Here is a 27,248-nt window from a genome sequence, read left to right on the forward strand (position 1 = left end):
AAATGTACATCTCAGAATTAGAACTGAAGGGTCCTCTAGAGTTTTCTAGAGTTTAGGAAATAATGCAGGCAATGCGTTTCTCTCTTTATTTACTAAAACAACTTTGAAGCAATATTTGAGAATTGTTTTATAAGTAGGGCTATGATATTTTGTTTTCCTAAATTTATAAATTTGTGTGAAAGAATCTTGTGGAGGCCTTCTTCCAGCAGTGGATTGAAATAGACTGAAGATGATTATATATATATATATATATATATATATATATATATATATATATATATATATATATATATATAAAAATCATAAGTTTCAGTAATGTAGAAAAGGTAGAGTAATGAAAATTGTAAAAAATTGCTTATTTTATTTAATTCAAACAATTATACATTGCTGCCAGGGTCCAGAGGTGTTGATGAGCATGGTACCGAATACATCTCTCCTGTGCAAGTTCCTGCAAAAAAAAAATATATAATAATAATAATAATAATAATAATAATAATAATAATAATAATAATAATAATATATATATATATATATATATATATATATATATATATATATATATATATATATATATATATATAGTGATACTGCAGTTTCACCGCTTTTGTGCACTTTTAATAAATCACAAAAAACCAAGCACAGGAACAAACAAAGGTTTCAAACACAACACTCCTAAACAAAGTACCCTTGCCTATCCCAACGCAGGTTCCAAACAGTCTTCAGCCTTCACCCCAACTCTCAACAAACCTTTGTAACCTGCTTTTATACTTACCTGCTTAATCACAGGCAGGTGTCCCTCACTTCATTAGAACCAGGTGCTTCCCACCCTGGCTCTAATTCAAACCCCATGGCATTCTGGGGGATGTAGTCCTGTACTACACCTCAAGGACTGTATCTTCCTCTCTTCTCACAATGCAAACAATGCAATCCTCCTATGATTTACAATCAATGCGCAGTGAAGACTCACCTTGGGTTCCTACAGCCTCAATCACTTCTCTCTGCCCTCCTGCCTTTGTCAGACTTGACTCCACAGAATCTTCATCACTGCTGATGGAGAGGGGTGCTGAAATCAAAGGGAATCAGTGTTCAGAAACACAGTATGATTCAGTGAAATCTAAAAGGAGTTGAAACAGTGCATACAAATAGAAAAAATCTGTAAATCTTTACGTTCTACAAACCTGAGCTAATGTTGCTCATCTGCAGAATCTGTCTGGTCTTTTCCAGTCTGTAGTCCAGAAACTTTCTTTCTAAACAGAGAAATGGCAGAGACTACAATGAGTTTATAAAATACAAGTGCTGTATGTGGAAACTATAGAAATAAACTGTGTATTGTTTAAAATACATTTTGGAACATACTGTACCTACAGTATAATGATGTTGGTATACATAGCAACTGCAGTATAATCATGGAGTTGTAGCACCGCAAAAAGCATACTGGATTATATTGTTGCAAGAAAAATTGAATTGCTCATATTGAAAACATTTTTTGTCATCAACAAATCTATTTTTGTTATCAAGAATTCTATTTCTTGATACAGTTGCATCTTGGTCCGACTTTTTTTAAAGATTACACAGTGTGCATAACTTCTTTTAAAACAACAAAAATATCAGAATGATGAGGTTTGTAATAACGTTAAGGACCTTCACATCAGTCATCGTTAGAAAAGCTTCTAATAAAGACTAGAGTGGTGACCTGGAAGACAGGAGGGCTACCTTTATTTTTGTTTTTATGCATGTACAAAGAAGAGGGATAATGATGAATGGATTTTTGTTCTATTTCAAAGTACAACACAGAGGTATTTTTTTCTTCTGTGCGTACAGTGTGTATGTGTATGTGGGGAGGGGTAGTGGTGAGAACATGACAGGGGGTTGAGTGGTGAGCACAGCACAGTGTTCAGCATATGCAAACCAGACTGCTGCATGAGTGGAGTACAACATTTTTAAAAAGTATCTTTATTTCATTTCGTTCATGTGCAGTATTTATTTTTGGAAGGATATGATTTCCAGTTGCAACAACTTTGCTGTTTATGTTTGACTTCAAGGCAGAGTTCAAGGCATGTGAGATGTTTCTAATTAAATATGATGTGGGCTAAACCTCTCATAGTCACATGATTCTTAAGGGGGTTTACTGCATGGATTCGGAGTACAATCAAAATGTCTGCTGTGGATTGAATGAGTTAAAAGGCAACAAATCAACAAAATTCACAAAATAAATGTTTGAATTTATCCAGTTTACTTTCTGTTTTTTTTTTTTTTTCTTATTGTTGTTATCATTTAAAGTGTCTTCATATGAAAGATGCTTTTTTTCTAGGGATACAGTTTAAAGAGGATTATTTTTAATGGCCCGGTCTTTCACAAGCACTGTATGAGCTCCCAGTGAACTGTGAGCTACTCACCCAGCTGGTGTCTGTCCTCCCTCTCTCTCTCGAGCTCTGTGCTCAGTGTGTCTATCTGCTCCCTCTGTGAGACCAGCTGCCAGGGTAATAAACATATGCACGAATAGAGGTATAAGGAATAACAGTAAAATATACTGACATCATGTTGTTTAAAATTCAATTTTAAAATGATCTAGAAAATGTTTAACAATAAGACAATGTTTCATGTAGAAATGTCTAAAATTCACACATTTCTCCCAATGACAAGAGGTCTTTCCATGAAAACATTGTTGAAAAAAAAAAAAAAGGTAGTAACAATTTAGAACTGTTCAAAAATGGATCAAGTTTTTGCAACAATTACAGTCTGCTAGCCTTCACCACGAGCAGAGATTACAGTGTTTTTCAATTTCAGAACAAGACAACATGATTACAGTTAAGGTGCAGTGTCCACAGGTTTTAAGTGGACCCGGCCACAACCCCATCAGAAAGTGCTCGAAACCAGCATGTATTGTTTTGTCACTATATACTGTAGATGTAAATTAGATTCCATGACAGTCGCTTTAACGAAAAGTCTGTGTATCTATGTTATGCACATTAGTATATTATTGGGCACTCAAGGGGATATATCCCCAGATTGTTAAACAACTTGTGCTAAGTACAGATGTCTCCAGTAGCCAGGATTTGAATCCCCTGAGGGAGATTATTATAAGAACAGGGTACAAAGGGGTTACTTTGTAGTATATTTCTAATTGTGGCCCCTAAGGTAATACACATTTTTTGTAGACGCATTTGTTTCTAGGTGAATGCCTACCTGTTTTCTAAGTGTGGCAACTTCTTGGGCCAGCCTGGTCATACACACAGCCTGGGCCTGGTACGCTGCCAGGGACTTCACTCTCCTGGAGCACAAGAATATAAACCAGAGATCAGTGCAATTACGTGGTATAATAAATGGGGTGTAGAAAAATGTTCATATATCTGTCCTGCGGAGGGCTCTGTACAGTACTTTGTGACACTTCCATTTAAGAAACTGCTAACACAGTAAATACAATGTATTACTTGCTGTACACCTGCTGTGTGGATAAACAAAGAAATATATTCTGCATTGCCATAAATTCCTTTCAATAAATCTAAATTAATTCAAGAAAAGCAAGCTATAAAAGCAGACTCTCACCAAAGCTCCATCTCCAGCTCTAACTCAGATAGGTTAAGCGAGAGTCCAGAGGAGGGGCCATCCTTTCCTGCAGTCAGAGAAAGAACGGACAGTGACATTATTTACTGTGTGGAAAGATCTGTCATACTGGCTAAATGTAAATCACCTCTCTTAGTGGGCTCTCTCTGTTATAGACGTGGATAGTGTAGCTGTGTGAAGAGGAACATTTCTTTTCATGTCACAAGAAAAAGAGGAAGGCAGGGCAAGTGAGAAGTTAATGCCTTCAGTTTGCAGAAAAATGCATACTGTCTATAAAAATGATATGAAATGTGGTCTAAATGATCATGTGCATTTTTTATATACTTTCACATTTACTAAAGTAAAGCAGTATTACACAACAATGTATTTTTGTGGTCTATGTTTAGTTTTTGGGAATAAACATTTTTTAATGGGTTTAAGAAGTATTGGTGCTTTTAGGGTTTGCTTACTCACCACTGGAAAAGGCTGGAAGGTAGCACATCATTTGTGTGTTAGTCCAGTCATCCTCAAACTGACTACATTGTGAATACAAAAAAAAAAAAGTTTAAAAAACTGAAAATAAGGGATTACACTTTATAGAGCTAGATTTGAAAGAGAAGTTATATAGCAGAAAATATCTCACCAAAACCATCCTTAAATTGGGAAACACACTTTCAGAAGAAAATCTTTATGCCACAAGAAAGCAACAACGTGCAGGTCTGATTAGATTAGACTGAACTAGATATGTGTTCACATATCTTTTAAAATTAATGTTTGCATAAAATTATATTTATACAGGTTTAAATGTACATTAGAAAATGGATAGGAAACTTCCTTTAACCTCATTGGTCAATATGGGGTCCCTAATCGCTAGTAAAGACCTTGAATGTTACCCTTAAAACCCTGTTTAAAGTAGATTTGCCTTTGTTTACAAGGCACCTGAACAGAAGAAAAGCTGTATGTAAGTAGAAGATTATTTTTGGTATAAGTTATTATTTAGGCTATTAGAAATACCCACAATGTAACTGCTGGTTAAAGCCATGCTATAGCACACAATCTCGAGATTAACAAAGAAATACTGAGGAACTCAATTTTGATATTGTAAAGGCCTCTCATTTAACCATTTCTAAGTGGAATATTGAAGTAGGAGGGCTATCGACCCACATACAGAATTCTCAGCAAAACGCATTATTGAGGAAAACGTTTGCATTCATTAGCAAATAAAAATCATGGAAAAACTTTAAAACAAAAGACTTCAGGTTTTAGATTGCTGATTTGCCAATCATTTGACAGCTCAGTTTGTTTTCATTATCTAGCACTATTGAATTTGCATGTGAAACTTATTGCAGAAAACAGTATTGAGCCGTTGTGTTTACTAGACTGTTAGAAAAGTAACATTCTGATTCAAGCCTTTACTAACCTGAACTTGCTGTTGAGGATGATGTCATCAGAAAATCCGCAGCGAGCAAAGAATTCTACCGCATCTCTGTCTGCATGGACAAGCAGGGCGTCATAAGAACCACATACTGAGTGGTCCTTCAGGAGCTTGGGAGAAAATGCAGTGTTTACAATATGTATTATTTCAACATCAACAACCATCAATTTATAATAAACTGGAAGCATGTCTCAAAAACTTGACTAACTGCAAGCTTTTCCACGCCCTGTCCTCATTCAAGAATACCAGCAGGTGGCCCTATGCTGCAGAGCACTAGATTACTGTCGTAATGTCTTGTTTTGGTAATGTGTGTAATCCTTGTAGAAACACATTAGTTGGGACTATACACAAGTGTCATTCCTTTCTGCAGGGGACAGGCACAGAACAGGGATTTTATTGTTAATTTTCTAATCACAGCTTGTGTTGTTCGAGGTGTAAGATTCATTGCATTCTAACTGATTAGTAGTAATACTCCTGTTTAAAACTATGAACTCCTTTAAACATCAACTTGAATCACTTCACTGAAACCACACCTGAACACAAAATGAGTGCATGAATAATGCAGCAAACTAAATGAGAGCAGATTCAACCGAGGACAAGCCAATGACCCGCTGCACTACCTCTTACCATCTGCTATTCTTTCTATGAGGAAAAGAAAATACATAAATAATTGAGCACCAATTACAGGTTTGAAAAATAAATCAAATGTATTTGAAGAGAAAGAAACATCTACAGGGTGATTGATAATTCATGCAGCATGCAGGGACTGTGTATATGAGGAACTGTAGGCATCCAGTATCTTGGTGGCGAAACAGTGTTTCACAGAGTGCCTCTGTCAGATATTTTTACTTTGCATATCATCCTCCCCATACGCTCCAGTTTTTGCGATGCTCTGTGATGTTGCACGAATTATAAGTCACCCTGTATAATAAAAAGAACATGAATAATTTCTGAAAAAGTCTCATTTTGTGACCATTTAAATTCTCAAGTATGATTACGTTGTTTGCATGATCAAGTTAAAAGTTTAAGTCACCCTTAAAACTTTCTTCATTCTCATTTGATGTCATAAAGTGTTGTTTTTTTTTATTTCAACCTTATTTCAATCCCACAGAGTCTCTATTTCTATACATCTTTTCAATCCTACTCCCTAATGCAGGTCTCTGAAAACCTTTGTAGAAACAGCTCCAGTTAGGAGAGTCAGAAGTGCAGGACAGGCTTACCCTGTGTGTGACATTTATACTAGTAATTCTATCGAGGACAAGACTAAAATAAGACCTTTTCATGATATGTTCTCAACGATATGTTCTGAACGATAGGTTGGTATTTTCTACATATACAATTTCCACCACCTGGAGTGAAAGTGTAAATTTAACAAAACTGGTAACCGGCAATTTATTATGAAGAAAAATACCTTATGCTAACTGATATAGAACAAACAACTTATAGAACAATTAACTTATGATTAAATACATTGTTTTTATTACATTGATTATTGTTTGTTGCTTTCTTTTTTCTAAGGTGTTTTGAAGAGCATGTTTTAAAGTGTTCATTTAATCTTTATTTACTTGCCCCATAGACATCTGCTAGTTCCAGTAATTCCCCAAAAGTGTATACTGTGCTGTAGCTGCAATTAAGTGGCTTCCAGTAGGTGGCAGTAAAAATCCAAGCCTGGTTTGACAGTCATAAAACTGCAGTCTTTCAATTTTTGCTTCTCCAGCAGACTTGTCAATAAAACATCAAGATAAGAATCAACCTCCTATAAATTTAAAGTCACATTTTCCAAATAGTCACATTAAAATACAGTTATTTAAATTTGGACAGAATTAAATATTTGCTCCCTGTAACAACATGCTATACAGACAAATCTCAAAGAAAGAAAATTTGTCCATAGGCAAAACATTGTGGCTGTGAATGGGTTTTACTGGACACCAACTGTAACTGAACTTTACTGAGAGACACTGACACTGTAGACACTGGTATCTTAATAAACTAAACAACACCAGCGTTAGGGTAATGTCATTAAGGTTGTGATAATCCTGCTCTGACACAGCGCTCTATTCACGCAATATTTGAATGTTCTTATCAAGCTTAATCCTGATAGCTTTAAAACACACTTCAGGGATAACTAAATCTCTTAAATCTCAACAGCGGTGTCAACTAACCTGCTTGATAATAATGTTTCTAAAGGGAGTACATTTTTGTGATACAGTAGTAATCTCTGATTAAGCTATTTGTAGAAAACAAACAGAAAAACAGGAACATGAAAGCATGTATGATATACAATAGATAATAGCACTATTTAAATCTCATGAATGTTGCTTACAAATGCTATGAAGTAACAAGTAGTAATGAAATGGCATTGTCACAGTAAGACGTGAAGGCTTGCAGAAATGGGGTGATGTATTGTAGTTAAGTTGTGGTCAGTCCTCTATGTGTTTACAGTGACCTGAGAAATGTCATGAACCCCATTTAATATCTCTTCTTCTTATCAGTTAAGAGATCAAATTGATGGGAACATTTCTAAAACCTAAGAACTTCCCACATGGAGATGATTAAGATTTTTTCCGGCACACTTGTAAAATGTCCTGGTCTTAAGAATGTACAGCCCCTATTGCTTGATTTTAACAAATCACATATATGTTTTATATTCTTACCTCCAGAAGGTACCTGCCCATTCCACATCCCCGGTAGCGTTTCCTAGTAGACAACAAAGCCAGCTGCAACACCTTCTCACCTGACTTCCTGTGGATGTGTAACCATGGACACAGGATTAAGAGAAGTGACATCATAAGTATTTAGTTTCCAAGAACAGTACATGTTAATGAACTCTAGGCAGGGTTCTTAATATCCTGGAAGCATTATAATAATATTGTTTTCAAATTTACATTACTAGAGGACTGAGGAGTGTTTCATACCCAACTGGATGTTTGATATATATGGTGTAAACCTCTGCTATAACACCCCACTTTCGATTACCACAGAAAGAGACAGAAATAAACATTTCACTTCTCATAGTAAAGCTTTGCCATGGAGACAGCACTACTTCCTGTAATGTAGTCAGTGATAATGGGGCCCAGTTTTCACTTCTCCATAGAGCCCCTGCACCTACAATGACTGTGTGCAGTTGGAATTCTGCCAGCACATCACAACACTGACATCTTTCTAATAAGTCCTAATATCACTGGGATAAAACACTCAATCCAGGCAAGCCAAGTCAGTCCAATGCATGTATTAATCCACACTAGATTATGTTAGACAGTGGTTAAATCACATAATTAAATATACATATTGATAACATGACTGAATATGGAATGCAGTATCTGATAAACAGTGCAGTATATATAATTATACATGTGGCAATACATTTTATGGGATAAATCATGTTAGCAACTACAGTAAAGATAACAAAATGTTCTCATATATATGATTTACAAAAATTATATTTGAGACTTGAAATGAGACGGACACTAATTTAGATGAATCATGTTGGTTTGGCCACAGTACAAGCAGGTTTTACCAACCGAAGAAAAATGTCTTCGCTGGCTTTCCAGTGCAGAGCTTAAAGGTGTAAGAGGCCAGCTACCTGCAATACAGCAGTCAGAGCCTTCAAATAGTGTAACAATAACAGGGAAGCAGAGATTGCCAGTAATTTATTTGCATGTGCATCTGGATATCTTACACACTTGTATTGATCTTAAAAAGCCCACGTTTTAAATTACACAATCTGTTAATGTATGTGTTTTATTATTGCTTTCCAACATTGACTCTACTCGAGCGTAAAAGAGGTATTTCTATCTCAAGGGTTTAAATTCCAGTTAAACATTGAGCCACAGTGCTGGGTTCTGCCATATGGAAACTATTACAGTAAAGGGTGTGGTGACACAGCATAATTGCTACTTAGTCTTTATTGGAGAACTCAAAAACTTCAAAAGCTAGGCAATAGTGTCTGCTTTTAACGGAAGGATGGGAGGGTAGTATGCCCAGTGATCTATAGTTAACAAGGTTAATGTTCAAAGATAGACTAAATTATGTGTCCAGGAACAGGAAATAGCCACAGTGTAGGACAGCAGCCAGTAAGGTTGACCACATGAAGTGCCCTGGCGGCACCTCTGCTTCCCATTTACATGAACAGTAAATTTGTCTGAGCACTGGGATTCTTTTAGAATTTTGGGGGGGATTCTTTGCAGACACCACCCTGTCTGCCATAAACTGTTCCAGGCTTGCGGTTAATAAAAGTTACATACTGTACAACGCCCACCACGAGTACATATATGCAACAAAATATCAAAAAAACGTCCAAAAACAAATGGGGAAAAATAAAAATAAATTATTTAATTAAAAAAGTAAGAATAAACAAATAAATAAATAAATATTAACAAAATTCTAAAATATTGTTGTTTTTTCATTCATTTTACATATATATTGAAAAAGAGGGATCTGACCATGTCTGCTGCTGTTCCTTGTTAAGTTTATCTAAAATATCGATAACCAGACTGTATAATAGTCAATGTGTTCTTTTCTGCCGACCACATGCTTCCTGTTTCTTGGCTAGCATGCACTCTGATCTTCTTTTGAAAAATGTTATAAATAGGCTTGGCATTCAGTGTAATGAGGGTGTGTCGATAAATGGAAGTGTCCTCATTAAGGAAACTAATACACTTTGCATGTTCTACACAGTTTTAACAAATGACTACAAATGAACTCTACGTGATTGTTGCTCAATATTAAAATGTGTCTATCTGTAATATTTAACACCGATTTCCCCTTTGAAGCTGTAACGAATAACTAAGTGAATGTTACAACAGCTGTTTGTTAGCATTTCAAAGACGAAAGCCCATTATTGTTTAAATGTATGCAAATATCAGACATTTCAACATAATGTCAATTTATTAGAAGAAATAACACTGGTAACCAAGCTTATGGCTCATCTTCCCTTGAAAATATTCAAATATATATATATATATATATATATATACACACATACACAGTCACCTCCAAAATTATTGGCACCCTTGATAAAGATGAGCAAAAAAGACTAAATATAAATAATACCAGTACTGAGCTATATTGTAATTTTCCAACATGTGGAATATATTTGACTTTATTAATGATTCAATGGAATCAAACAAAATTACACATTTCTCAAACTATAAATTTATTTCCAAAAAAATTAATTTGTGCCACAATTATTGGCACCCTTGTTTTCAGTACTTTGTGCACCCTCCCCTTGCAAGGATAACGGCACTGAGTCTTTTTCTATAATGTTTCATGAGATTGGAGAACACATTGGGAGTGATCTTAGACCATTCCTCCATACAGAATCTTTCCAGATCCTTGATATCCTTCCGTCTGCGCTTATGGACTGCCCTCTTCAATTGAAACCACAGGTTTTCAATGGGGTTCAAGTCCGGAGATTGAGATGGCCATTGCAAAATGTTGATTTTGTGGTCAATTAACAATTTCTTTGTGGATTTTGATGTGTGCTTGGGGTCATTGTCTTGCTGGAAGACCCACTTGTGGCCAAGTTTCAGCCTCCTGGTAGAGGCAACCAGGGTTTTGGCTTAAATGTCCTGGTACTGGGTAGAGTTCATGATGCCGTTGACCTTAACAAGGGCCCCAGGACCAGTGGAAGCAAAACAGCCCCATAACATCAAAGATCCACCACCATATTTTACAGTAGGTATGAGGTTCTTTTCTGCACACAAGAAAGTGGTAAGTGGTATATTTTGTTTTTAGCTATTGTTTTGTATAAGAATCTTTAGGGGTGCCATTAATTCTGACACCTATTTTTTTGAGAAAAAAATGTTATTACTTGTTAGTAAAAAACTTTTTTCTCAGAGCAATTGTATTAGAATAAAAGAATATGGTTTTCCCATATATTTGAGCATAAAATATAGCTCATGACCTGTGTTGTTTATTTTATACAGCCTTTTTTGCTCATCTTTATCAAGGGTGCCAATAATTCTAGAGGTGACTGTATATATATATATATATATATATATATATATATATATATATATATATATATATATATATTATATACAGGAGGGACCTGAATAGAGGTACAGTTGTAAATATGGTTTTAGAATGGCCATTCATATTATCCAATGCTTTCCAGCAATGCAAACAACTGCCCTTCATGTGCAAGCTATGTTGTCAGTACATAATTAGAACAGGCCTGTCATTGTAGTGTACTTGGGCAGGATGCTTTAAGACACACCTAGACAAAGACCTGGGATCAATCAGATACTAGAAAAAGTGAACATGCTTTGATGGGCTGAATAGCTTCCTCTTGTTCATAACATTTCTTATGTTTTTTTAATATATCTGAAAATCGGCCACTACATTCACAGTAATAGTGTACTGCACATGCAATAATGTTTTTGTTACCCTGCTTTAGGAGTGGGAGCACATATATACTGAAAAGCAGGAGATCCAGGATAGAGCCCTGAGGCACCCCCAAGCTCATTGCTAGCCTCCCCCCCCCAAAAAAAACAATAAAAATACAAAACTGCATTGTTAGGGCTGCAGTTGTCAAGCCCCTTGGTCGTTTATTTCAATTTATAAAACGGCTTGGACATTTCCTGAATTCTGATTGGCTGCTGACATTCCAAAGCCATACGTTTAACAGTACAGCCTCCTTTCATTCCATATATTAAGATCAATGCGGGTCTGGGTCAACAGCTTTTTAAAGTGAAATTTGCCAAGAAATTTGGTCAAGAGCTACAGGCCACATTCATCTTTTTTCATGATTATTCATTAGTCTAACACATGATTTGAAAGTCGACCTCATTGGATGTCTTTTTTTAGTTAATCTGGAAACTTCGGCCGCAGCGAGAACGCTTTTAAATCCTTGTGCTTTAGTACTGAATGCTGCCGATCAACAGTTTCTAAAACCGTGGGCGATTGTAGTTGCAATGGGCTTTAACTACGACAGGATTGCGAATGTAAAATAGTAATTTTAAGCCATTTTATAGGCACAGTAACACTTAGAGTGGTTTGTACTGATACAACCCACTTCTCAGGTGGTAGAAGGCACTTGGCTGTATCATTACAACCCACGCCTTCTCATGTGTTATTACTTAATACTGAGACTGTAAATTCAGTATTAAAAGTATTACTTTTTTAGAAGGATGCATTATATTTTTATGAGAAAACAGAACAATTGTGTTTCATTTGCGTCCTGGGAATATGTTGTCAACACACATGCACTTATTTCCTAACTTGGGCTTACCAGACTAAAATACACTGCAAGTTTGCTACAAAAATAAAACGTTTCATGTAAAAATGACTGAAATAAAATTTGGCTGAAATTAGATACTGTATCATCTGGTAGAAAAGCCATAACATTTGCTTTATGTCCTTTAGCTGCCATACATGTGATTACAGGGCTCTTAAAGAACCCACAATGAGGGAAACAGATTTTGACAAGATTACAAAGATTAATTTTTTTTAGATGCTACCATACACGAGCCGTTGCCCACCTTTTGGGAGGGGAGACCTCATTTAAGGAATATTTATATAATTTCAGTTATATATAGCTGAGAGCTGGGGAGGGAGCAAGTTGAGAATCTGCAATGCATCAATAATGGCAAATGATAATTGCTCTGTAAAAAAAAGGCTGTTCCGTGATGCAGTTTTTTTTGTAGTTCTTTTATTTTACACAAATAATTTTATTTTGATATCCCCAGAAGACAATCTACATATTGTTTCCAGAAGGTCCTGCATCTACCAAGTTTTCAACATGGGCACTACTGAAGCACAAGCAGATTAAGTCACTTACTGGTTTATCTCACAGGGTTACAATGTGAATTAATGGCAGGTCTGTACCTATATATACCTGAACATGATAAAAACAAGATTTATTTTTGGCAATAAAGCATCCCATACTTTATATATTTTATTGGTATATATTGTTATATTTTTACAGAATAGGGTGCTGTTCTCGGTACAAATTCATGCCAGAGGATTCTGTAGTTAAAAAGGCTAATTGTATGACATTTTTCTAGTATTAATAAAAATTTACATTTATAAAACTGGTTCCTGTCTGGGTTTATATATTCTAGTCAGAAGACTCCAAATATAAAGTGTAGTAAGATTTTGGTTCTATTGTCTGTCACCAGTCATTGGATTTATTGCTGTCTTGACTGAGAGTGTAGTGGTGCTCGTATGTGATGCCTGTATTAGGTCTTGTAGGAGTACTTACAGTCGTTTTAGTTCATATGTTGCAGCTGCCACTATCCGCGACTCTATCCCTATGGCAGAAGGCAGGATCTCTCGGTTTTCCTGCGCTTTCCTCCTCTGGACACGCCGATCAATCACCTTCAGCAGGAATTCATTCACTCCACCATTAAACCTCTCCCAGTCTTCCCTACAGATAAAACAAACAAGTTTAGATTTCAGCTCCACACTGCACAAACTTCAGCAACAAAATTTCAACCACTGCACTGCACACAAGAGAATCATAGAAACAGCTGTGTACCAACTATAAAGACACTGGGGTCTATTCAACAGATCTGAACAGTAGCAGTATTTAGATCTGCCATCGTTCACATCAATTGAATAGACCCAACAGGCCATTTTTTAAGTTGACATAAAATGGAGGAGGATCATATTAACAACACCATTATAGGGGGGGCTCCCGAGTGGCGCATCCAGTAAAGGCGCTCCTCGCAGGATGTGCCCTATAGCCTGGAGATCGCTGGTTCGAATCCAGGCTATGTCACAGCTGACCGTGACCGAGAGTTCCCAGGGGGCGGCGCACAATTGGCTGAACGCTGCCCGGGTAGGGAGGGCTTAGGTCGGCAGGGGAATCCACGGCTCACCACGCATCAGCGACCCCTGTGGCCGATAGGGCGCCTGTGGCAACTATAGCGGAGCCGCCAGATCTGTGTTGTCCTCCGGCACTATAGGTCTGGTAGCATTGCTGTGGATCTGCAGTGCGAAAAATGACGGCTTGGAAGGAGCACGTTTCGGAGGACGCGTGTTTCAGCCTCCGTTTCCTGAGTCGGCGGGGGGGTTGCGAGCGGTGAGCCGGGGATACAGATAATAATTGGGCATGCTAAATTGGAGTGAAAACCGGGGTAAAAATAATTGGCGACGACTAAATTTAAAAAAAAAAAAACAAAACAAAAAAAAAAACACCATTATAAAATTCAGAGTAATGTAATAATACAATACTTTTTAACCGTTTTTAACTGTTGCACAAATATAATTGAATCGATAGCAGGTAATGACGGATTGAGCCTGCAGAGAAGTGTAACAGAATGTGACAAACAAGAGACATGCTACAGTAGCGCAGTCACAGAAATCTTCAACACAGGACAAGACACAAACATTTCAATCTAACAATGAGCCGGGAGCTGCATATTGTGACCAGTCAATGTATAATGTAACATAATAGTGTGGAATATGTCTAAGGCTTAAATACACACCTGTCGGAATCCTCCCCTGACTCCTCTCCTTCTTCCAGACTGCCCTCCGTGTCGCTGAATGCCAGTGAGAACCTCCCCTGGTGCTCCTCATCACGGGTATCTGCAGGCTGCTGAGGGATAGTTTCATTCTCACGGTGAGACAGTGTTCTCTGTCTGTACTCCTCTAAGACCTCTAAACAACACAAACACACAGAGACTAGGCGTACATTCAAAGGTCAATAGGGTTAGCCAAACAGACAGACAGGAAGAGAAATGGGATTAGAGAGATAATCAGACAGTGAGACATGAGGCAAACATGCATACGGGAAGGCAGATGTGGTTAGAGACAAACAAACAGACAGCAGATATATAGGTAGACATACAGCACTGCTGAAGAGATGGACATGGACAAGGCAGTCTCTGAGACACTGTACAGTGTCAATCAAGTACCTTTCTCATCCCTGACAAGCAGAATGGTGCTGGCACCAGGTGAGTAGACAGTGGAGTGTACATCCTCAGGTCCAACTTCAGGCAGGCAGACATCATACAGAGCTACCACTGTGCACAGGACATCAGTATTCTGTACCTATACAAAGAAAAGTTTGGGAGAGCAAGACAAGAAGAATGCCTCACACATTTGATTGGGTTTTAAGTAAATTGTACTTACAACTGATCCTGTTAGACATAATTAAATGTACAATTCATTTGAGTGGTTAAAACAGACACTGTTATAATGTAAGCAGTGTGTTAAATGTACTACTGTAGCAAAAAGATCAGGAACCTTTACCCCAAATCATCATCTTCAGCTGCTTGTGCACACTTTATGTAAGTGCCATATGAAATCTCTAATGCTGTGCAAATAAGCTCCAGTCAAAAAGTGCTTTTAGCTGTAAAAGGCTCTGCTGCCTCTTCAACTTTTTTTTTCTTGCAAATGAATGAAAAGAGATAACCTAAACACAGCTCCACAGAGTCTGCATGTTACATAATGTAAGGCAGAGATATTATCCAACTGAAAGATGACCTATATTGCAGGAACTAAGCTTTATTTACTGTGCTCTTACTTATTAATATTCCAGCACTACAGTTAGAACAAACACTGGCAGAACTATCTGTCGACTGTATCTTTTGGGTCGGGATGGATTCTGTGCTTTTAAAAGGTTGGGGACTGAATGCAATGGGATTTAAATTACTGTTCTTCTGTCTACCAACAGCAAACCCAATGAGGGTCTGGCAGCACTTGCCACATCAGTGCCACATAGAAATATAAACATATTAAACAATATATGAATGTACCAATCTCTGTATTGCAGGCAGCACTCGATGTGGTGCTAAGACAGTGACAGTATTCTCTTACACAAAGCATTGTCATCAGACTCCCTGTTTTCTTTCCTAAAACAGTAAATATCAACTTTGGCTGACATTTAAATATTCCTAATAGAGTGCTGTTTGGGTTTAATGTTAATCTATAAATCTAATTTAATTGATTTAATTATATTTTCGTATGTTTTGGGATTTGTTTTATTATGCTCTTAGATGTTTTTTTTGTTTGTTTTTTTTTGCACTGCATTTGTACACGACTGAATTCAATTAGATAATTCAGATGTCAACAACTACAGGACCTGATATACAATACAAACATTTTTTCCAGTTTTCTGGAAGGGATGTAAGGATCTGTGCAGGGGGCACATAGGTGCCTAAACAAGAAATATGCAGGGCATGCTTATTTAGCTTATTAAGAGATTTATTTTTAATTTGTCAAAAGTGTATTCAAATTTAGATTACCCCAACCAATGCCTGGACTAATTCATTCCTATTCAATATAAATGTCATGCTGACTTAAAACCAACCTGAAATATTATAAGGAAAAAAAAAAAAAAAAACAGTAACAGGATTAACACTCCATCAGCAACAGCAGTCTCTGCTACTAGCCTCCCTACCTTAAGTAATAAGTTGAATGCCCATTATGAAGCGATTATTGCCTGCTATAATTTGTGAAGCTAGGGTGATAAAGGCAAAGTGTGATTGAGCTGTGATAATGCATCTGGCTGAGCACGGCAGCGGAAATTAAGTGACACACAAATGTATTGAACTGATTTTCTTTGGTTATTTAACTACGCATGACAAAATATCTGCTCTAAATCTTAAACTAGCATGAAAGTATTATTCATCTTTTCATTCGTATCCAAATATATCTAATCAACTTGTCATTTGCACACATAAGCACGCACAAAAAACCCCTATAAAACACAAATCACAGCACCAATAGACATACAGAAACACATTCACTGAACCTATAGAATCACAGAATGTGTGTAGAAGCCAATATGAGTCACTCCACATCATGTGCATAAGTGGTGACTCACTCGGCCCTCATGCATCAGTCTGAAAAATCACTAGTGTTGACATCCAGAATTGGAGGTTCAGATCGGAGGCATGGGACCATGTAGAAATGCAATCGTTGCACCTCCTGGCTTCCTACAACCTGGTTCCACAATTTATATTGGGGATGTTATTTTGTATTTAATTATATCCTGATGTAACTATCACTGACACTGTTATCTGCTCCGTTATTGAATTGTATTTTGTCATATACTTGTACTTGCTAGAACCGAAGTCATTGTATTTTATCTTGCTCTTAATTGTATTAATACTTGTACTGTGACTCTTGAAATGTATTTTTGTTTACGACTGTAAGTCGCCCTGGATAAGGGTGTCTGCTAAGAAATAAATAATAATAATAATAATAATAATAATAATAATAATAATAATAATAATAATAATAATAATGTTGGTTATGCCCAATACAACCTTATGTACTACATATGTGCATTGTTTCAATTATTAGAAATCATGTTCCCTTTGGATCCTATCAGTAGCAACTGCACTTTATACATCTGTTGAGGGTGTTATTTCATGCATAAAGTTTATACAATTCCTTACAATACTAGTAACATAAATACATATGGGGAAACTGATAAGAAATAAAATAATAGGCAAACATAGCGTATTTAGAAGTATCCCTCTGTAATAGAATGAACTGGAAATGTGGACAAGTTAAAAATATATATTTGTAATGCTTGGGGGTTCAAAAAGGACAGCTGGATAGACTCTGACATAACAAACCAGGCACTGTTAATATAATACACTTCACTATCCTTTCTTCCTGCAGGCACCTCTTCAAATACACTGCCTATGTGAGTGTGGGTTTGGATAGAGCTGGAATGAAAGTAAAGAGGAATTGCTAACTGCAGTGGGTAATGCTCCTTATTGTCTGGGATTTGCAGCAATTTCACATGTTGTAGGGTAGGATTCATCTCCTGCCTGTGCAACAGCTGGGCTGTCTGGATTTGTGACAGATTTTTTCATCTACCAGATTCAACATTTTCACAGGGCTGCCTGAATACTCCCTTAATCTTTGTCTTAATCTAGAGTTTAAAAAAGGATACAGCGTAATTAAAATTGGAGTTGTTAGTATTAGGCAAATAAAGTTCCTATTGTAGACAAATGTGGTTGGATTACCAAGCAGTGAACTCTTTCTTTTTTTTTTTTTTAATATATATATATATTTTTATTGTCCTCTTAAAGTAAATGCATGTATTATTACTGACTCAATTCCCAGGCTGTTTTTAGTTAACTGTGTTGTATATTTTAAGAAAACTAAATAATGATATACACCTCTTTTGTTTTCCTATAGGTTAATCGGCTAATTAAGCATGCACATTAAAATCACAAACTAATTTCTGTCCTAAATGCTAGCAATTACATTTGTAATTAAAGCCCTAGCTGAGGTATACCTTATCAATGCGTTTGCTCAACGAGATGGGGAAAGGAAAAGTATCATTTTTTTATTTGATGTCTTAAACTTGTTTTGTGAATTAAACACACAGGACACAAAGTGGGGCAATTTGCAAATAATTGGGTAGGAAGCATTTTACATGTTACCTTCAACACTGGACAAGACCACTTTCTACTTAAACAATGCTTCAGAAGCTACACATTATGGGCTTTGATAGCAGGTCACTAACTTTTTGGCCAAATGACAGAAAATAAATGACTCAGCTATTAGAATCTAGAATGTTTACCACCTAGTACTCTACAATTAAACCCAATTATATCACTTTATGTATAAGAATTGTTGATTGAGAAAGAAAATGTCTACAGATTATCTACTTTGTTAATGCCCCAGTGACCTAAAGATTTTTTTTTTTTGCTTGCTAGGAGAGTAATTTCTATTAGCAAAACAGGCTGGCACATTCCAGTATGCCGCGCATTCTTCCGCTGCGAACACATGAAGGCTTTTTATAATTGGTCTCAGAGGAGCAGAGCCTGGCAGATAGTAGAGTGGGGATACTCGAAGACACCTTTTATAGACCTTTTTTTTTTTTTTTTTAAAGGAATCGCATCCGAGCCTTATTAGACAAGAACCTGTTCACAGGAACCCAGGCATACCTAAACCTGCGTTCATACAGCTCTTAGCATTAGCTCCAAATGGGCTTTCAACTGATACATTTTACAATGGCAAAGAAAAAAAAAATTAAACTGCTTAGGAAATGATTCTGCGGCACTACACTGTAACTGGAGAAAGAGAGCATTAGTAAGTTCAAAGCACATGGAATCAATACTTTTGATTCTTCTGAATCTGAAAACAAATGTGCAGAGTTTACATGGAGCTGATGTATATGATTTTGGAATGGATACCTCATATTTGGAGTTTGTATCCAATGAGATTGCATATAAGCAGTGTACCTGTCATGCTGCACAGAAATTGATGCTCACCTCTGGGATGAGCAGGGGTGGTGTTATCATGCGGAAGAGTCGGTAGAAGTCCACTCGGATTGGGGAGACTGTGAAGACTCTCTGGCCACCATCCCTGTCTTTCTGCTTTTCTTTAAAGGTGGCCAAAGGAAGGCAGGTAATAATGCTCTCATTTGCCATTCTCCTTCCTAATCCACAGATTCTCTGGACAGCCTGCAGGAAATAAGATAACTACGTGGTAATTGACTAAAACTAGAGTAATATCCATTGTGACCTGTATTTTGATAAACTAAATAAAAAATATGGAAAATCAGGACCCTTGTGTTTTAATATTGGCACCTATTGATAATAATGATCATGGGTCAGCTATCGCAACCAATCAGGCTATAAATGAAATTTATAATTAAAGTTCGGGAGGAGGGTCAGACACCAATCTCCGCATCACCAAACTGAATCATTCAATTTACACATCAGCTAATTAAGATTGTTAGCACTATAAATACCATCTTCAATTACCTCTCAGTTGCGTTTCAGTTTCATCGTAACCCACCACCTCCCCATCTCCACCTTTCTTAAAAACAATTTCTAAGTTTTATCAATGGGGGTCTCTGCCTCGTCCAGTCGGCCAGGCAGCGAGCCCTCAAGCCAAGTTAGGTTTGATGGCAAATGAATGTCTATATACAACATACTTCTCTGTAAAATCGCACACTCCGCATTCTCCACAATAAATATTTGTACTGAAACATTTTGTTATTGGTGTTTGTCCCGAACTACTGAAATATAGGTTTATAAATGTATCGTTTAATTACTCAAACTGTTGTTTGGTGAGATATTCACTCATTTAAGAATACAAGCCAGCTGAGGCATAGCTACGTTCATACCCAATCCTAGGGTTACAATTTACAAAAAGGCGCTTGGTGCAATAATTTTATGCTAACACTACATAAAACATCAATACCCTCATTTATCTTTCTCACAGCTGTTCTTTGTTTTGTTATTTGGAATTACTGTAGGTGGGACATAAATATAAATTACAACTTATTAATAAGGCTAGTGGTGGATAATTATAACTATTTTTCTTATTTGAAATCGTTCTTATGCATTTATCATACTTACTATGTGCCTTCATGGAATTTACTCTTATCAGCAAATATCTGTATTAACCGCAGAGTCTTATTCGAATTTGTAATTATTTACTGTATTTTTATTTTGCTGTTACATGAATTTGATCTTATTTTCTACTGATTTTACTGTACTTTATAACTGCACTTAAATGTAATGTGATATTTTACAATGTGATACTTTGTAAGGAAATCAGAGTCCGGTACCTGTTTCATACCCGTGCAACTTACTAACTTATTATACTCACATAGGTATCTGTCGATGAGATTCGCTAAGTCCACGAAAATACCGGTATGCAAAATAATTATGAGGTTCTCCTCGACAATTGGAAAGCAGCTTTTAAAAAAACTAACTACCATAGTTGCCTATGTTTTAGTTCTATGTTTTAGTTCTGAAAATCAGTTACACATCCTTACCTGTAGATTACACAAACAAGGAAATAGTTAACAGTTGCTATGGACACAAGAGTTTACTTCCGCTGGGAATGATGGGAAGGGTAGTTCGCACCACAACATTCGACTTTTAAGTGGTAAATAACTCGGTCAAATTGACTACAAAAATTACTGTATCTTGAAATTACAATTTACCTTTGCTTAATATAATAAACGGACGCGAAATGTGCTTTGCTACCCTAATAAATAGTCTGAACCAGGACTACAAGACCACAAATGCTTTGGTTTTTACTTCATTTTTTATAGGGCAGGTTTAAAGGTGTATTCTGATTTGATTGGCTGCTTACGGAGGTGGAGATATGCAAATAATCTGTGGAGTTGTGGTTTATGGGCGTGATTGCAGAGTCCTATCAATCAGACCTGATTGGGTTAGTAGTTCAAACGGCGTAGGCGTTGTACCTTGGCTGGGACTCGTCTGACGTCAATGGAGCTGTTCAAGACTGGTGGTGCTGGATAGCTTTTTTAGTGAGAAGAAATCCAGAGACCGTCAATAGAGGCTCGTCTTCTACCGCACGGAATACCGGTAGGTTTTGTAAAACAAAAAGAAACTTAACAGGACAGACAAACTCAAAACTTCACAAACTCCAACAGGCTTTCAAACAAGGTAAATACATTTTCTGTTCTTTAAAAAAAAAAAAAAAAGGCGTTAGAGTAGGAAACCACATAACACCACATGAACACAGAGGGGAATTATATGTTATCTCAGCGCAGAATATCTATGCAACCGTCAGAAGCAAAATTGGTTATTTGGGTTTGTTACCTTTTTCCCCCCAACAGATCGACAGATAATTGTCTCTTAAGCTTTTGTAACGTGTCCTTATATGTCTTGTATACTATTAGCATTGATAATTGTATGCATTGTGAGCCCGTGAATTTGCAGGGTGCTATAAAGTATTGTATATTATTTGGGAGTCATCATTTCTTAGTGCTGAGATGCCAGCGTTGCATCCAGACTATAGCATAGGCATATAACAGCTGCCAAGACTCTCCTATCTGGGTACGGTATGAATGCAGCTAACATTAACAATGCTTTGTATTTACTTATGTATACTGGTGTTGCGTGGCGTTTTATCACCCCCAATATAGTGGGTACTAATGCTGTCTGATTAATATTAAATTTAATTTCCGACTAACAGTATTGTGTGTGTGCTGATTTCCCATTGTGCCGTGCATTTTGTTCTCGGTGTTTCAAGGAAATACTCTCCATTCATCTCATCGGGTCTGTCAGTTGCATGCCTTCCTGTTGTAATTGTAGAATACGTTCATATTATTATTATTATTATTATTATTATTATTATTATTATTATTATTATTATTATTATTATTATTATTATGTAGTGTTTCCCCCCTATATATTATACTCTAGGGGGGAAAAGCAAATATATTTGGGAAAACAAACCAGTGAGTCTTCGCGTTACAATTTCAATTTAGTCCTTTGTTTTACTTTGTTTTTAGGATGCTGCTGCTACAAATGTATACGGCACAAAACTGCTTCATGCTACGAAATATGCATGAATCATTTTAACGAGTAATAAGTAAAATTCACATTACCAGTCACTCGATATCAATGTTGTGCTTTTTATGGATCAATATTTGATAGTTGCAAGCTGGGATGGGAACTCGATGCCAGGCGTGCACGCCCAGCTCCCAGAAAATGTAGTTGCATTGTCTTTCTCCGTTCGATTTGGGCGTTTCTCCTCGACTTGTGGGTCCTCCTTAGTCTTTTACTCGTGTATTTCTCGTTACGTGTCTTCGCTTTTAACCCGTTTGGAATCCTAGTCACAGCATAAAGCATATGTCGATCTGGCTCAATTGTTTGTTGGCTACTATTGTATTACACAAGCACTAAGCAGGGGACATATATACTATACTTTAAAACGTGTTTTAAGCTGTTTCATCTGTTTGAACTCTACTACAGGGGTTCTTAAAGTGTGGTGGGAGCCTCCTTGGGTCAGAAAGGTTCCAGGAGGGGTGTGAAACGACCACATAACAAGCAACCCAGCTATAGGCAATGACAATAGTGCAGAAGGTCGTTTTTTTAAAACGGTCACATTAAGAATATCATAATAAACTGTGGTTTGTTATTCCTGTTTAAACTGGAAACATCTTATTACATTAGTTTGCTCTAATTTGATGCAGTGCTGTTAAACTGCTGGTTTTATACTGCTTGGATCTGGCACCATACCTGGAGGAGTGCATAATGTTTATCCCATAATATTAACTTAACTGATATCTCCAGTAATGCATTACCAATGGAACCCATACATTATATGTACATACATAAAGTGTACGGATTGGAATCGTTACCCAAATCATTACCAGACAATATTTTTAGCCAGGGTAATTACTGGGCGTCACTGACTGCTTTTGAATACTGAGCAGGTAGGTTCACCATAACTTCTGCTCAGATGAGTTTTAGAATTTCAATTCTAGGTCTAACTATTAATAACATGTATGATGGCTTCAGTTGTGAGTAAGATAATACACAAGTGTAGAATATGATACTACAGCGCTGGTGTATGTTTCTGTGGTCACTATTTTGTATGTTTAGTGTACTGGCATATGGTAACATAAAGATGTAATTACCTATACCTATTACTGTCGGACATGTAACAAGTTTACATATCACACCAACAGCCATAAATACTTCAGGCACCTAGTAATACAATCAATTTTTACAAAAGATTAACCAAGAGTGGAAAAATACGACTTGAATATTTTAGACAACTAAAGCAATAACTAGTTTATATTGCCCTTTTTCTTAGTTCCTGGTTGGGCAGTCCCTTCAGTTTAGAAAGTATCTATCCCAGTGGAGGATTCTAACCCCAGCACTGTAGTTTACAAACAGGCACAAAGCAAACAGATTCATATTATAAGAACACAAGAAAAGTTACAAATGAGAGGAGGCCATTTGGCCCATCAATGCTTGTCCATTTCCTAAAAGGAACTGCTGAGCAATCCATGAAATATTTACAGCAACAGCATGGCTTGGCAACCTATTCTGTACACTAACCACTTTCTGTGTGAAAAAGTGTTTCCGTGTAACAGTGGTGCGAGCCATCATCCATGATCTCAGTAAGGAAACGTCTTAACCACTGTTCAAAAGAGCCAGGCTTATCTGCATTCATGGTTATAGATCTTTTAATGTTATCTCATCTCACCAGAAGGGTTCAGAATCTGTAAGGGGGGGGGGGGGGGCTGAGATCATCACAAAGCATTGCCTGTCTGTTACACTCTTCCCCCTGTAACCTCGGCTATGAGATCCAAGTCATGGCATTCCTTTAACCTTTGAGTCACAACACAAATTTAACAGTGGTGGACTGGCAAACACACAGCAAGCACACACCGCAAGCACACACTGCAAGCACACACTGCAAGCACACACCACAAGCGAGCATCGTAACCACTATTCATAAGAGCTTGTCTGAATTCCTGGTTATAGAGTTTTTAACATCATCTTATCTCACGAACAAAGGTCATGGTAGTGCAGTAGTGCATCACACAACACTGCCTCTTACATCCACTCAACTTCCAATGTGTCCCCTGGTCCTGGTCTCTGAGCTAAGTTTGAAATACTAACTGGGGTTGACTTTATTGATCTCTTGTAGGATTTTTAAAAAAAACTTTAACAAGGCTCCCCTAACCCCTCCTATTTATGTGCCTAAATAGTCAGTCAGTTAGGGATAACTTATGGAATAATAAGATGTTATCATGGTTTATAGTATTTATTGTAAACTGGTAGATAGTTTTTAGTCACTTGCTGTGTTTTAATTGGAGACAAGACTTTTAGAGTCATGTGCATCAAGGTAAAGAAGAATGAATTGACAATGAACAGGTCTCCAGCAGGTTAGATAGAGTAATGCCTGAGTGTTATTGAGGCATGGCATAGGTGCTGTACTATAAGAAGTGCAGGACCCTTAATGGCAATTCAAAGTGATACATGCTTGCCCGGCTACATAAATTGCAGAGAAGCTTTTGTGAGATGATCAGATTTATGTGTTTCCATGAGCAGCACCTGGACTTCTGTTTATAGCGATACACTTCCTAGTTCCCATGATCAGTATAGACAGTGTAGATAGGGCATCTGATAAAAACCAATAAAACCCCCTTGATACAAAAAAAGAAATTGGTGGATAGCCAAAAAACACTGGAAATGGTTACTAAATTTATGCTGACTTTACACCTTTCCCTTAAAAAAAAAAAACTATTACAAAAAACAAAAACAAACTACCTTTCCCAGCGGAACGGAGACTTGTTTGCGGGATTTAAAGCTATATTACAGTTAAATAGTTAAAATTGCAAATTGTGATGAAATGTAAAAAAAAAACTCCTAGACATACAAAAATCCCAGAAGAATGTGCCTGTGACCATAAGGAAAGAAGGTACAACTTAAGTGTACAAGTACTGTCGAGTTACTATACTTATTGTGACAGAAAAAAAAGGCCAAGCATTTTGGAAAGTAACCGAAAACAATAATTTCATACAGTATGTAAAAAGCGAATGACCCCCCGCCCCCCCCCCCCCCCCCCCCCCAAAAAAAAACTGCGTTTCGGGGTATCTTGAAAATAGGTGAAGAATTAAGCCCTAAGTATAGAATCATTTGAACACCTATATTTATGCATTAATTTTCTTAAATCACATTTTTACCAGCTGTTTGCATTTACCTGTTGTAAAGTTTTTTTTTTATTATTGACACTGACTTATTGAAGGTACTGTATTGAATGTAAAATGACGTTTTCTACTGTTACCATATGTGTTATACATACAGCTTGCTCTGTCTGAACTTTTCTTAAACCTGCTTAATATCTTCCAAGTGAACGCTGTTTCCGAGTCAGATCAGTTACAGTAAGAATCCTGGAGCTAACTGAGTTCTAAGTTTAAAAATCTAACTGGGGGAATTTAAACTGGAATAAACTGAACTTGATCAAAAAAACAAGCCTGTGGACTAACTGTAGCACCACTCCTTGCCTGGGAAAAAATCAAATATAAGAGATATATTCATTTAAAACATATATCTTGAACTCTAATGCCTGGTTCCACAGACTCTGGACTAATGTTACCCTAGGTAAAATGGTCCAAGATGTATACTAATCCGGGTCTATGAAACTAGCCGTAATAATAAATAAGCCTACGCCCTTTAGCCCAGGCCATTGGCCTTGGTTCAGATTTGTACTTTACACCAGTGATCTCATCTTTCTCAGTGCTAATGAAGACCTCCCTGGGAGAAAGTGTTTTGCTAATGCTTTGAACTGACAAGCTGACAAACTTGTCTGTTCTCATATTACCACAGTCCAAAGCAAAGTATTGAAATATTTTCCAAAGCGTGTCATCGACAGCAGGTATACCTGGTCTTGTAATTGAACCAGCTCCCATATGCTGTATAATTACACAGACTGGGGGGATGGGGGGGGGGGGGGGGGGGGGCCTCTGGGCACCGCTGTCAATGTGTTAGAGAGTGCTTTACAGCTTGCTGTTTACTGTAGCTTTCAAATTAGCCAGCGCTGTGCGTTTATCAGCAGATTAAAAGATATTGATTGGGACCATGGGCTCCCCTTTTAGTGTAACTGTAGAGCAAGAGGAGAAAACTGCCAGCCACAAGGCAGGAAGAGAGATGGCTGGGAGGCACTGGATAGGATGTGGTTTAAACCAACCTCTATGTATCATTTCAGCCTGTTTGAAAAATAACTTTGATGGCCCTCTGGTGGCCAATTATTAGTGACAAAAGCTAGGAAAAGAATATTTGTGAAAATCATGTATATCACACCAATATTGCATGAGAACCACTCTACAAATTGAGATTAAACATAGCACAACCTTCTGAAGGTATTAGAGAGACCTGTTTTGAAGTGGTTTTGAGTGGTTTGGGTTATGATTATAAATTTGATTACAAATTGCAGTTAATTCACATACTTTAAACCAGGGCTTCTCAAACTCGGTTATGGGGACTCCCTGTGGCTGCTGGTTTTCTGTTTTCAACTCTTGAACAGTTGCATATTTCAAGTTAGCTATAACATTTGATAAGTAACTTGAACTGCAACTGTTTAAGAGTTGAAAACAAGTACAAATGTCTAATTAAGCAAGTGTCATTAAGGGTCTAGTTAAGTAATTGAGAGCTCGGTTGGAATGAAAATCAGCAGCCACAGGGGGTCCCCAGAACCGAGTTTGAGAAGCCCTGGTTTAAACGCATCAGTAGTAACATACATTTACAGTACTGACACCCGAATGGCTGACCTGTTGAGAATATACTGTACTGTAAGTTATGGTCAAATTCTTGATTCCTTGGATTGAGATCTGTGCTGTCAATGGGATATGTGTGAGTTCTGGTTCAAGTTCCCTGAACCACAGTGTTTCTATTTCTACATTATATTTTGTTAGCAAATGTATGAACCTATGCCATTTTGAAGTTGAAATGAAAATCAAGCTTTAATGTGTTCTACAGCTGTATGATGTTATCTTGCATGCAGTCCACCAAGGTTGTTGTTTGAAATGAAAAGACCAAAAAAATAAAATAAAAAAATTTCAGTGTAA

The 27,248-nt window shown here is 37.0% G+C and overlaps 2 protein-coding genes across 5 annotated transcripts in view; one reads left to right on the forward strand and one right to left on the reverse strand.

The window, feature by feature from the left end:
- Nucleotides 1-335: 335 nt before the first annotated feature.
- On the reverse strand, nucleotides 336-21,226 carry si:dkeyp-50b9.1 (uncharacterized). Of its 3 annotated transcripts, none has more exons than XM_058992616.1 (14): nucleotides 21,120-21,226; nucleotides 19,168-19,359; nucleotides 14,842-14,977; nucleotides 14,413-14,584; nucleotides 13,185-13,349; nucleotides 7,633-7,720; nucleotides 4,964-5,088; nucleotides 4,018-4,079; nucleotides 3,547-3,613; nucleotides 3,187-3,271; nucleotides 2,397-2,472; nucleotides 1,179-1,247; nucleotides 968-1,063; nucleotides 336-448 (listed from the first exon to the last, which is right to left on the reverse strand). In XM_058992616.1, the coding sequence occupies exons 2-14, from the start codon at nucleotides 19,324-19,326 to the stop codon at nucleotides 378-380; spliced, it is 1,371 nt and encodes a 456-aa protein (XP_058848599.1). In that variant the 5' UTR covers nucleotides 19,327-19,359; nucleotides 21,120-21,226; the 3' UTR covers nucleotides 336-377. The 3 variants fall into 3 exon arrangements, with proteins under 3 accessions (XP_058848599.1, XP_058848598.1, XP_033895989.3); XM_058992615.1 differs by lacking the exon at nucleotides 21,120-21,226 and adding an exon at nucleotides 20,685-20,910; XM_034040098.3 differs by lacking the exon at nucleotides 21,120-21,226 and adding an exon at nucleotides 20,516-20,678.
- Nucleotides 21,140-27,248, forward strand: part of smpd3 (sphingomyelin phosphodiesterase 3) — a 43,535-nt gene continuing 37,426 nt past the window's right edge. Inside the window, exon 1 of one of the 2 annotated variants that reach the window (XM_034040701.3) lies at nucleotides 21,140-21,243. The gene's annotated coding sequence lies outside the window, so the exon portion shown is untranslated. Of the gene's footprint in view, nucleotides 21,325-27,248 lie in introns of both variants that reach the window. The other variant, XM_034040700.3, reaches the window with a different exon arrangement.

Source organism: Acipenser ruthenus, chromosome 19 (genome assembly GCF_902713425.1).
Source record: "Acipenser ruthenus chromosome 19, fAciRut3.2 maternal haplotype, whole genome shotgun sequence".
NCBI classification, from domain to species: domain Eukaryota; kingdom Metazoa; phylum Chordata; class Actinopteri; order Acipenseriformes; family Acipenseridae; genus Acipenser; species Acipenser ruthenus.

Bases quoted from the DNA above. Each gene is read 5' to 3' on its own strand.
- si:dkeyp-50b9.1 (XM_058992616.1), bottom strand. From the start codon at position 19,326: ATGGCAAATGAGAGCATTATTACCTGCCTTCCTTTGGCCACCTTTAAA. The intron at 3,614-4,017 runs GTGAGTAAGCAA...CTCTGACTGCAG, and splicing joins CCTTCCAGCCTTTTCCAGTG to GAAAGGATGGCCCCTCCTCT. The intron at 2,473-3,186 runs GTAGGCATTCAC...TTACCCTGGCAG, and splicing joins TTGCCACACTTAGAAAACAG to CTGGTCTCACAGAGGGAGCA.